The 13,532-nt window shown below is 40.5% G+C and overlaps 1 protein-coding gene across 2 annotated transcripts in view; it reads right to left on the reverse strand.

Moving 5' to 3' along the window:
• Positions 1-780: 780 nt before the first annotated feature.
• The window catches only part of Wdr47 (WD repeat domain 47), an 87,050-nt gene continuing 74,298 nt past the window's right edge, over positions 781-13,532 (reverse strand). For both annotated transcript variants that reach the window (XM_070006183.1, XM_070006182.1), the window contains exons 13-15: positions 8,318-8,449; positions 3,554-3,772; positions 781-2,084 (exon numbers count right to left, since the gene is read on the reverse strand). In XM_070006183.1, the coding sequence (XP_069862284.1) occupies positions 1,942-2,084; positions 3,554-3,772; positions 8,318-8,449 (494 nt within the window). In that variant the 3' untranslated portion in view covers positions 781-1,941. The remainder of the gene's footprint in view (positions 2,085-3,553; positions 3,773-8,317; positions 8,450-13,532) is intronic.

The following is a 13,532-nucleotide window of genomic DNA, read 5'->3' on the forward strand; positions in this document are numbered from 1 at the left end:
TTGCAGTCGTGGTTAAAATGTGCAATATTAAGTATGATGTTAACTTAGGAAAAGATCGTGAACCTACTTTTAGCAGAACTCCTTTCTGCTGCCTCAAAGGGAAAAACTATGTACCTAATGAATGTCCAAAATCAAACTAGATTTTATGCAGAAGTATCAAATCCAACATACTTGGGATGTGAGTTAGAATTTATACATTCATTCAGCAGTGGGGATGGGAGGGATCAAACCTAAGTCCTTACACATGCTCGACAAGCACTTTACCACTGAGGTGCTCTCTCAGCCCTTGCCTTGTTTTTATTAATTAAAAAAAATCACAATACAAGGCTGAGGACATGGCATAGTAGTAGAGCATTTGCCTAGCATATACAAGGGACAATGGAAAACTAAGAAAAAACAGAAAGAAGACATAAAAGTAATGACCTTATCAAGAGTTAAAAAGCACATTAGTAGTAAGAAACTGATTATGACTGGGTGGCCCATCCTGTAATCCTGGCTATTCAGGAGTCTGAAATCTGAGCACTGTGGTTGGAAGCCAACCTGGGCAGGAAAGTTTGATCTTCCATTAACCACCAAAAAGCTGGAAGTAAAGCTGTGGCTCAAGTGGTAGAGCACCAGTCTTGAGCAAAAAGAGCTTAGGGAAAGCTCCTAGCTCTGAGTTCAAGCCCCAGTACTGGTACACATATAAAAAAATGATCATGGAGTTCTTCTATTGGACCCACTTCCACCAAGTAAACTGGAAAACAACACTGGAAATCCACAGACTCTGAGAAACATATATAGTTTCAGTGTCAAGAGATCTTTATTGAAATAAAAGCACAGTTACACGTCTAGTATCCTTTCCACATGTGCACAATAGATTTAAAATGCTTGCTACATACAGTGCACAGACAATTCAATAATTAGTACCAATACAACTGCAGTTGAAAATAAATAAAATAGCCTATTTAATAACTTAAAATTACTGTACAATATGAAAATAAAGATACATAAATGTTAGGATCTACAATGCCATAGAAACAAAATCATTATTCTGTATCACACAAAACGGCATCAGAAAAAAATCCAAGTAAGTTTTTGGAGTGCAAAGTTTAAATTTCCCATTTTTAAATTATCATGCAGACATAGCATTTCAAGACACGCTATGGTCTATGGCAAAGTTTTTAAATTTTAAGAGGAAAATGCTAGCCAGTAAATAATTGCTCCATCAAATATCGCATTGCATACTGTTGCTCTGTACTATTTTTGAAGGAGGTATCTTGTTGCATTCAAGATATTGAAATGAACAAGTTTCTGAAGCAAACACATGAACCTTTTAGCCTGAAACAAAATTATGTGACAGGATAATAACCATATCCCTGGGTTTGAGAATTTTTTAAAAAGAAGCCTATACCACATAATGAACTAAGAAGCAGTTTTCCATTCATCTTTAAACTCCATAATGATCCTTAAGTGAAAACAACAATGTAAATTTTGGGAGACATAAAATTCTGGCCACTAGAAGAAAAGTGATCAAATATGGGATGGTGAGAAGAGCAAAGTAGAAGGTGGTGACATTATATGTAATAATACACTTAAATTCAGTTTCAATGTATATATAAAAAACTTATTTGAGACTGAGGAATGCATTTAACAAAAAAACCGTAAACACATTATCCACCTTGACTTGGAGTGCACAACAACAACGTAAGAGCTCTTCTGCAGACTTTGGCAAGGAGACTACACATAGCGGGTGAGCGCAGCACAAGCTCACATGGAAGACAGAAAGCACTGCGGACCACCATCACCCAATACCTCCTACCAACAGCACACAGGGGAATAAAGGGTTTCCTCGTGCTAAACCACTCTCGAACAGTCTGAGTTCTTCAGATTTGGAGTTTTCACAATTCAGTAGTCTTAAGTCTCTGGACTTCCGTAGCACAGAGTAACATAGGGTGTCCACTAGCCACTGTAAGTCCAGAGAGTTACAGTTCTGTCTGCAGAGGACGACAGGAAGGAGAGGTCCTGGGTGTGCCACCTGCACTGAATCACTTTGTCCTTGTGCTCCCCTACCACCATGATAGGAAGCTGCTTAGTGAGGTCCCCTAAATTAAGAAGAAAAGAATACGTTCATTTTCAAGACAAAATAAGCATTTGCATACATTCTACAGGCTTCCTGCTTTTTAAATACTATGGTATGTATGTTTTAAATAGGGATAAATCGTGCTAGTAGAACTTGGTAACATACACACTAACATTTGACATGGCTGCAGCCCCTCCACTTGATTGCACCCTGACTCCTTCTTTGTCCCCTTCTTTGCTGCCTTTTCTTCTCTTCCTAATTTGAAAGATTGTGGAATTCTAATTGTCATCCTGCAGATTTTATCAATTCCTTTTACTTATTTATTTTTTTGGTCATAGGCTTGAACTCTGGGCCTGAGTGAGTGCTGTCCCTCAGCTCTTCAGCTCAAGGCTAGCACTCTACCACTTGAGGCACAGTGCCACTTCCAGTTTTCTGGTGGTTTATTGGAGATAGGAGTTTCACAGCTTAAGCCAAGGCATTGGTGGCTCACGCCTGTAATCCTAGCTACTCAGGAGGCTGAGATCTGAGGATCACAGTTCAAAGCCAGCCCTGGCAAGAAAAACCGTGAGACTCTTATCTCCAGTACCCACTCAGAAAACCGGAAGTGGTGCAGTGGCTCAAGTGGTAGAGCACTAGCCTTGAGCTGAAGAGCGCAAGGACACCGCTCAAGCCCAGGGTTCAAGCCCCACAACTGACAAAAAAAAAGTTTCACGGTTTTTCCTGCCCGCGCTGGCTTTGAACTGAGATCCTCAGATCTCAGCCTCCTGAGTAGTTAGGATTACAGGCATGAGCCACCAGTGCCCATTTATCAATTCCTTTGCTACCTCACTTTGTATGAAATTTCGTATTGTACCTTGGTCATTTACATTCTTATGGTTCACACACATTTTATCTCCAACCTTAACTTCTTACCTAAACTTCAGATTAGTATCCAAGGAACCTTTCATCCTAAATTTGACTTGTCTAAAACTTAACTTCTTGGTTTGCTTTTCAAGAATTCCTCCTCCCACCCATTTTCCTCTCTCAACTTATGGCAACATCTGGTTGCCCAGAAACCTAGGAAGTGTCACTGATTCCCTGGCCCTTCACTCCCTCATGCAGTTGAAATAATCTGTTTAATGGAATGAGATTTTTTTCTGCATAGTCAAAGACCAAACTCAAGGCCTTGCACTTGCCTAGCAAGTGCTTTTCCACCTAGCTAAATAGCCAACCCCTTTTTAAAAAGTTTTTCTTTAAGCTAGTAAGTTTGCATATATCTATCATTTATCTCATTATAATTTACTATAATAGATAAAATTATTCAACAATATAAAGATTCACTGTTTACTTAATAACTTGCTACAAGAAACTCTCATGCAGTTTAAGTAATCTGCTTAATAAACATAGTATCTGAAAATGCTATAGAGTCAATTACACCAAATTCACACACACACAAAAGAATAAAAATTAAAAGAGACTAAAATCAGAGAAAGAGAGGTTAATCTCAATCACCTTGTAGGTCTGTCACCTTTATTTTCATATCATAAGAGCCGGTTAGCAAGTAGTGAGCTCCAGGGGAAAAGCGAACAGAACGGACATCACTGGAATGAGGGTGGTAACTCTGAACCATTCTTCCTCCTCTTATGTCATACAACATGCAGCTGGAGTCTTCTTGACCAGTAGCTAAAAGCCGGCCACTGGGATCTACAGCTACTGATGCCACTGCACTGCCTGTAGTGAGGGAATCAAAGTCTCAATACAGAAAATCAATATACCTAACCTGCATCATGGGTAATTATTTTTCACTGAACCACACACCAATGTTTTAATGTAGCTTATCAATACTCTTCAGTATCAGAGAACAAAAGTCAAAATTAATAGCCAACCAATAAGCATTTGTATCTTTTGTGGGGCTAGGTCTGAAGCAAGATTCTGTGAGGAATGAAAGTCTGATTTTGTCATTTGAAAGAAACCATCGTAACAGTATTATCAATACTACAATTGACAAGCCACATTAGAGAAAGTGGCTCTCCTAATCCAGTGTATTCACTGTCATTTAAACATCTGGAAATACCCCCATATTCACTGTCTAATTGGAGGAACAATAAAATTAACAAATTATATTTTAGGGCAATTATAAAAATATATAAATTTTTATAATTTTTAAATTTTTATAACCTTTAAAAAACAATTATAAATGTTTATTTTAATATTAGAAATATCCTAAAGCAACTTAAGATTTACTATCAACAGAAAATAAGTTCTGAATCCAAAAACTAGAGCCTTAACCCTGCCATATATTCTCAATGAAGGGGATTCAAATGGTTCTTACAGCCAGGATTAGGTAGCTCATGTATGTAATCCTAGCTACTCAAGAGACTAAAATTGGGGGATCATGGTTCAAAGCCAGCTATCAGGAAAGTTCATGAGACTCGAATCTCCAATTAACTACCAAAAAAGCAGCAAATGGAACTGTGACTAAAGTGATAGACACTAGCCTTCAGCAAAAAACCTCAGGGACAGTGTTCAGGCCTTGAATTTAAGCAGCTTGAGTGGCAAAAAAAAAAAAGATTATTAGGATATAAAACCTTTTTATTGCTTATTCGTATGTTTGTCAGTATTGGGGCTTGAACTCAGGGCCTGATGCTATCCTCAAATTCTTCATTCAAGGCTTGCATTCTACCACTTGAATCATAGCTCTTCTCTGGCTTTTTGGTGGAGATAAGAAAAGACTTTACTGCCTAGGATAACTTTGAACCACAGTCCTTAGATCTCAGCCTCCTAAATAGGTAGAATTACAGGGTTGAGCCACTGTTTTTGTTTTGTTTTGTGAGGGTTTTTTTGACAAAAATCTTAAAATACTAAGAATATTTTATAGGTTCTCCAAAGCTCACATTTCTCTAGCAAAATCTTATTCCTTCATATTTAATTTTTCTTGTTAGAAATTTTCTTGTTAGACCTCCTTGAGGGAGGTCAATCATAAAAAAATAAGATTGAAGAACACTGCTGTTCTCCAAGGTAGTCTGGGAAGACTAATAAAAGGGTCTTAATAAAGACTAATAAAAGAGTCATAGGTTAGATCTTAAAAATAATGAACAGAAGCTGTGGGCCAGTGGCTCATGCCTGTAATCCTAGCTACTAAGGAGGCTGAGATCTGAGGATCACAGTTCAAAGCCAGCCCAGGCAGGAAAATCCACAAAACTTTTATCTCCAATAAACCAGGAGAAAACCAGAAGTGGTGCTGTGGCTCAAGTCGTAGAGCTGGCCTTGAGCTGAAGAGCACAGGGACAGCAACCAAGCCTAGAGTTCAAGCCCCATGACTGACACAAAATAATTAATTATTAATAATAATAATGAACAGAATAACTACACATGTACACAGACACAGAGACATGCCTGTGTAATCTTCTCTCAAAATTTTGACCTAGAAAAAAAAAAGAGAACTATGATGGTCAGAAAGAATATATAAGCCGGGCACTGGTGGCTCACACCTGTAATCCTAGCTACTCAGGAGGCTGAGATCTGAGGACTGCGGTTCAAAGCCAGCCCGGGCAGGAAAGTCTGTGAGACTCTTATCTCCAATAAGCTACTAGAAAACTGGAGGTGGCACTGTGGCTCAAGCGGTAGAGCGCTTGCCATGAGCTGAAGAGCTGAGGGACAGCGCCCAGGCCCAGAGTTCAAGCCCCACGACAGACAAAAAAAAAAAAAAAAGAATATATGAGGACATACTTAGAAGAAAAGTATAAAAAAACCCTTCAAGGCAGCATTTGGCATGGTGGTTCAAACCTATAATTAATCCTAGGGACTTGGGAGGCACAGATTGGAGGACAGGGATTTGAGGCCAGCCCCAGCATAAAAGTTTGAGAGACTCTATCTCAACTGATGGTTAGTTATAATATCACTCACCTGTCATTGCCAGTGACATGGGTAAACATGAGTATGAGGACCACAGCTCAGGCAGGCCAGGGCATAAAGCAAGACCCTATCTAGAAAAGGCCTGACTCAAGTAGTAGAGGCCCTGCCCTGCAGACACAAGACTGAGTTTAATCCTCAGTACTGGGGGCAGAAAGGGAAAGCAAGATCTTAAGCACTACAGGGCTTAAATTGTTTCTGCATATAGTGAAGCATCACTGTGGACTTCTAAGCAAGAGAATTATATGATCCAAACAGTACTTTTGTTAAGTTAAACTAAGTGAAAATGTGTATCAAAATAAAATAAAAAGATTGTAAAATAAGGTAAGCCACTGGAAGACAAGATAGAATAATAAAATAATAAGGGAATAAAGACTTGAACAAGGACAGAGAGATTTCAGAGTGAGGGAAGAACAACAATATTGCAACTAACTGCCTAGACGGGGAGAGGGGGGTGGGGTGGGGCAGAACTTTTTTTGCCAGTCATGCTTGAACTCAGGGTCTGGGTACTGGCCCTGAGCCTATTTGTGTTCAAGCCTAGAGTTCTTCCCCTTGGGCCTTAGTGCCACTTCTGGCTTTTTCTGAGTAGTTTATTGGAGATAAGAGTCTCGGACTTTTCCTGAGTAGCTAGAATATAGGCATGAGCCACCAGCACCCTGCAAGCGAAAAGCTTTTTAAATGAGTCCCAGATATCAAATAACCTTGCTTGACTGCCCAATAGTCATATACTGACATAAGGAAATAAGAGGACAATCATAGAAGTTAGGGAAAATTAGAACAGTTGACTCACAGAAGAAATATGAAACATACAAAGGTGATGATGCCAACAAAAACATAGATTTATTTATTTAAAAAGTGATTATCAAATCACTACTCCCTTGGCCTACCACTATATAGTAGACATTGTCTATTCTGGAAAATAAAACACGTATGACTCCTGTATACAATATGATGAATAAATACAAATATATCACAAAAACAGGTATTACTATTACTTTTGTACAACTTAATATCTACTGGAGAAGATAAGCAATAAATAAGAAAACAAGTACATCATATTAAATGGTGAAAAGACTTTGGTGATTTAAAATAAAAGTCGTGGGTCGGTGACTCTTGCCTATAATCCTAGCTACTCAAGAGGCTGGGATAAGAGGATCACAATTAGAAATTAACCCTGGCCAGGAAAGTCCATGACACTCTTAAAAACCAACGAAAGTCAGAGAGTGAAAGCTGGGGACTGTGGTTGAATAGAGTACCTGCCAACAAGGACAGGCCCAGAAGTTCAATCTCCAGTATGGAGAAGATAATAATAATCAGAAAGTGATATAAAATCTTCATATTATATGATAGAGAAGTCAATACATAATTATTAAAGTATTATAATTGTTATTTGAAATATGGAAACAAATATGAAATGAAAAGAACTATAAAAGTTAAAAATTACTGTCTCTGAGAGACAGAAAGTTAAATAGAGTATTAGGGATAGCACCTAATTCTAAGAGCAATACTGTTTTTGTTTTTTTCTTTTTTCTTTTTAGCTAGTAACAAGGTTTAAACTCAGAGCCTCATGTTTGCTAGGAAGGTTTGATGATCCATACCCTCAACCCATTTTTGGCTTGCTTGCTATTTCTCAGATACAGTCTTATGCTTTTTTCCTGGGAACAGTTTGAGACCATAATTTTCCTATTCATGCCTCACAGATGTGAGCTGCCTCACCCAGATCTGTCTATAAAGATGGGGTCTTTTTGTCTGGGCTGGCCTCCAATCATGATCCTCCTAATCTCTGTCTCCTAAGCAGCTAGAATAAAATGTAAGTCATTGTTCATGGGCTCATTAAAAAGATTCTTTTTTTCAGTTGTGGGGCTTGAACTCTGGGCCTGGGCACTGTCCCTGAGCTCTTCATCTCAAGGCTAGTGCTCTACTACTTGAGCCACAGCTCCACTTCCAGTTTTCTGGTGGTTAATTGGAGGTAAGAGTCTCTGGACTTTCCTGCCCGGGCTGGCTTTGAACCATGATTCTCAGATCTCAGCCTCTTGAGTAGCTAGGATTATAGGCATGAGCCACTTGTGCCTGGCTAGAAAGAATATTTTTAAAGGTCTGTGCTCCAAAACTGCCCTGCTAACAAAATAATTTGGAACACAAAACTTAATCTCTCCATGGACCTTGCTGTCCTAAGATCAATTATTATTTTTATAAATATAGTAACAAACAAAAGCATTTTAAAGAAATAAAAGTAATCAATAAAATACAGAGCATTTAGTCATAACTTCTATCTTTTTATACATGCAGACAGGAGAAAGTAGAACAGTATAATTTATAAAGTTCTTTCTCAGATAACTTCATTCAAATTAAGAGAAAACTTACCAGTTCCATGAAATGTTGTGCCAACAACACGAACACAGCTTGGAACTCGCAGATCCCAGAACCTAACAGTCTTATCTTGGGAACCAGATGCGATCATCCAGCCACTCCAGGTATAAAGTGCTAAAATGTGCCCTGAAAAAGATCAGGGTTATTGCTGTGAGAAAAGTCTTTGCACAGTATTTCCACAGCTAAGTACTCCTGGTTAAGTGATGGTCTGGTTAATCACATACACTCCATGATCGAGATTTCCTACGTGTATCACATAGATTGGATATGATGCTTTGTCATTTTGTTCTCTCAGTCTCACTTCCTTCATGCATAAAACTGGGCTCAAACCTCCAACATCATAAATTGATGGTGAGAATTAAGTTAAGGAATTTCATGATAATAATAGCCTTCAGGAAAGACAATTATCAATAACACTGATAAATAGTTGCTATTCATACTTTGCAATTTAAGTTTTTGGAATAAACTGAGGCAGACACACAGGAGAAACACGCAGAGCCACCACCGCCCAGCCTAGCCCACAACCACCTCAACGGAACTCTGATTGCAATGGCAACCAAAGACCTACATCACACAGAAACAACAACTAGCTCCAGGGTGAGTACCCCACAGGGGACAGTGTATCCCTCAAGGGAGACCAGAGCTGGTGGGAATCCCCAGGCCCTGACCCAGACCCCCTACCCCAACATCTGGACCACAGGACCCACTAAAACTGGGTACTGTTCGAGAGCTCCACCAGCCCATGAACCACACCCAGCTGGCCAGGCTAGAGCAAGAGCGCCCCTGGAAGGGAGCTTAAACACCCAAGCCAGGAACAGTGCCCCTGGGTCAAAACACCCAACAGTGGAAGAAATTTGAACTGTGTACTCCAGGCTGCGTAACCTAGGCAGGATACACAGCAGCACAGGTCCAACTGGTCTGCCCCAGGCTGGGGGCCGGGACCTGGCCTGGGGATCCAATGCCTGAGCAACACAACCAACTCCTCCCAACTGAAGTCAGAAGCTGAGCATATGCCTCAGCAGAGGGGGAAAAAACAGGGAACTGTACCCCCTGGGAATCATGCCTGTGACAGCAAAAGACCCGGGGGTTCAGGACAAGAGAAGCCCAAACCCCACCAGAACCTGATCCATATATTCTAGGCTGGGAATTGGACAACACAGGCTGCCAGCACCTGATAATAGTCAGGAGCTCAGGCTGGTAAGGTGGCTCAGCAGTAGAGTGCTTGTCTTGGGTGCATGAGGCCCTGGATCTGATTCCTCAGCACCACATAAGCAGAAAGGGCTGGAAGTGGTGCTGTGGCTCAAGTGGTAGGGTGCCGGCCTTGAGCTGAAGAGCTGAGGGACAGCGCCCAAGTCCAGAGTTCAAGCCCACAACCAGCCAAAACAAAAAACAAAACAAAACAAAAAAAAAAATCAGGAGCCGATAGCAGACTCCAGCATCTGGGAGAGTGCATCCAGCACATCCAATCTCACCAAGAGCACCTGTAGGAGCAAACAGGAGCAGTCTAGGCTGCTCAACCCTTCTAAAGACAGGAACTGCCAGTGATCTACAGCAGAGAGCCCAGAACCCTATGTAAGTCAGACCAGCAGCTAGAAGTCGGCCCCCAACAGAACCGAGATCAGGTACAGACTCTCTCTACCAGCACAAAAACAGCAACCAAGCAAAGACAGACACCTATTGACCAAAACAAAATTTCAGATTAGTCTCCAATAGTCCCTGAATCCCCATGTAAAAATCACAGAGAAAAATTACAAGGTTTATCAACACTCAGGATAGCAAGCTATCCCCAAAAGCCAGCAGCTACCCAGGGGAGAACCCCAGTGGGAGCAAAGCAGGAATGGAAGACAAAAGCTACATCCAAGGGATGCTGGAGGCAATGACTCAAGAAATAAAGTGAGAAATAGACCAGAAATTGAAAGAACACGGGGTTCAAATATCGAAAGAGATGCAGGATCTCAAACAGAAGATGCATGCAAAAATAGAGGCAGCACACAGGTCACTAAGAGGTGAGATTAGTGCAAAAATAGAGGCAGTACACACCTCAATAAGAGGTGAGATTAATACTTTGAGAACCAACATCGAATCCATAAATAAGTCCATTTCCTCCATGCAAAGTACAATGGAAACCATAGTTAACAGAGTGAACGAAATGGAATGTAGAGTGTCAGATACAGAAGACAGAATACACCAATTGGACCAAAAAATGACAGATATGGAAAAATCACTTAAATTATGCCAAAGGGAAACTCAAGAGCAAGCGGATAGTGCCAAGAAATTTAGCCTTCGTATAATTGGAGTGGATGAAGGTGAGGAATATCAAAGCAAGGGAATGCAACACCTATTCAACAAGATAACCAGTGAAAAATTTCCCCATCTCATAAAAGAACATCTTACCTACATAACAGAAGCATATAGAACACCTAACAAGCAAGATTCCAGGAGAAACACTTCTAGACACATTATAGTAAAAATGATAGATCTGAATAATAAGGAAACAATCTTGCATGCAGCAAAAATGAAGAAGGAGTTATACTACAATGGGAAAAAAAATAGAATCACTGCAGATCTTTCCACACAAACACTGAATGCAAGAAAGGCCTGGGAAAGTACCATACGAGCCCTGAGAGCCAATAACTGTCAACCCAGACTGATATACCCGGCAAAGCTAGCATTCACATTCGATGGAGAACTGAACATTTGTAATAGCAAAGAAAAACTAAATGAATACATAAACATTAAGCCAGCATTACAAAGAATACTAAGAGGGGGAACACAACCTGAAGAAAACCACCAGGAACAGGGACCTGCACCTAGACAGGCATTAATAGAAGTCTAACTGAGCAAGCACAGGAGGAAAGGAAAGAAGAAAAACTTAGGAAAACAGGGAATGACAGGGACTACAACACATCTCTCTATACGATCTCAATATCAACGGTCTTAATTCGCCAATCAAAAGAAAAAGAACTGCAGATCAGAAAACATGACCTATCCATCCATCTGTTACCTTCAGGAGGCCCTCCTCTCAGCCAAACATACAAACAAACTCAGAGAGAAGGGTTGGAAAAGGATCTACCGATCAAATGCCTCCAGTAAGAAAGCAGGTGTAACAATCTTGATATCTGACAAAATAAACTTCATTAAAATCAACACAAAAGACAAAGACAGACACTACATATTAATACAGGGAACAATCCAAGAAGAGGATATTACCCTCATCAACTTATATTCCCCAGACACTGGTGCACCCAAATACTCTCAAACTTACAGAATAAAATAGATCCCAATATGCTAATACTAGGAGACTTTAACACCCCACTCTCACCAAAGGACAGGTCTACCAACCAGAGGATTGGCAAAGAAGCTACCGAATTGAGGCCATACTTCAAGCGCAACTAACTGACATCTACCGAGTATTTCACCCTAAAACAACACAGTACACATTCTTCTCAGCAGCTCATGGAACTTTCTCCAAAATAGACCATATCATAGTTCATGCAAGGAACTTAAGCAAATACAAGGGGATGGACATAATCCCCTGTATCCTATCTGACCACAGTGGAATCAAGCTAGTTCTTAATAACAAAGCATACCTCAGAAATTACTCAAATACATGGAAATTGAACAGCACACTTCTAAGCAATGCCTGGGTAATGGAAGAGATTAAAGAAGAAATTTAAAAATTCCTACAACTCAATGATAATGAAAACACATCACACTTGTGGGACACAGTAAAAGCAGTCCTGAGGGGCAAATTTATTGCCCTCAGTGCCCACATCAAGAAAATAGAGACAGACCAAGTAAATAATCTCATGTTGCAATTAAAACAGCTAGAAAAACATGAAAAAATGGAACCTAAAGTTACTAGATGAAGCCAGATAACCAAACTAAGAGCAGAGATTAATGAATTAGAAAATAGGAGAATCATAGCCAAAATTAACAAAACAAAAAGCCGGTTCTTTGAAAAAATAAATAAAATTGATGGACCATTGGCAAGATTAATTTAAAAAAGAAGAGAGGAAACCCATATTAACAAGATTAGGGATGCCACAGGAAAAATCACAACACATATCCAAGATATCCAAACAATTTTAACGGACTACTTTCAAAAGTTATACTCTCTAAAGAAAGAAAACCTTTCAGAAATGGAAGTATTTTTACAGAAATACAAGTTGCCCAAACTGAGCAAAGAAGAAGTAATTCAATTAAATAAGCCAACATCCTACAATGAGATACAGGAAGCAATCAGAAGTCTTCCAACAAAGAAAAGCCCAGGACCAGATGGATTCACAACAGAATTCTATAAGACCTTTAAAGAAGAACTAATACCCATACTCCTCAAGCTCTTCAGAGAAACAGAGAAGGAGGGAGCTATCCCAAACTCATTCTATGATGCCAATATCACACTCATCCCCAAACCAGGCAAAGACCCAACCAAAAAAGAGAATTACAGGCCAATTTCCTTGATGAACACAGATGCAAAGATCCTTAACAAAATTCTAGCTAACAGAATCCAGAAACACATTTAAAAAAGCATACACTATGACCAGGTAGGCTTCATCGCAGAGATGCAGGGATGGTTTAACATAGTAAGTCAATAAATATAATCCAACACACACATCAACAGAGCCAAGGTCAAGAATCACATGATTATAATGCTCGGCGCCATCTTGCTTCACCTCTGCTCAGAAGAGTGCTTGAATGCATTGGGACTTTTCTCTCCCTGCTGTCGGAGCTAAGAATCATGAAGAGAGGATGAGAGGACAGAGGAAGATGGTGGAGGAGAAGCTGGAATCTGAACAAGCTCTCGCATAGAAAGCAGTTTTAGAGTTCCAGTGAACAGTCCTAAGCCAGAGAATCACACCAAGTGTGCCATCACAGGACAGAGAGTTAGACAAGAGAGGGGAAGCCAAGGCAAAAAGACACATCTGAGCGCCTGCCAGCAGCCGCCGCAGCGGCGGCGGCAGGGTCGTGGCGGAGAAAGCAGCCGGGGCCATAACTGAGCGCTCACACAGAGAGTCCAGGACGAAGGAGCCAGACGCAGCGGGCGAGCGGATTCTACGCAACACCAGCAAGAACCGACAAGGAGCGGACATCTTCATCCTGCAGTGTGCAGACCAGAGACGACCCAGGATCCAAGACTCGACGTGAGTAGAAGCCCGATGTCCTCACTCCTTCTCTGGGAGCAGAGGAGGGAAGGCCACCCCTTCCC

This window comes from Dipodomys merriami, unplaced genomic scaffold (genome assembly GCF_024711535.1).
Source record: "Dipodomys merriami isolate MVZ:Mamm:240054 unplaced genomic scaffold, mDipMer1.0.p SCAF_7, whole genome shotgun sequence".
NCBI classification, from domain to species: domain Eukaryota; kingdom Metazoa; phylum Chordata; class Mammalia; order Rodentia; family Heteromyidae; genus Dipodomys; species Dipodomys merriami.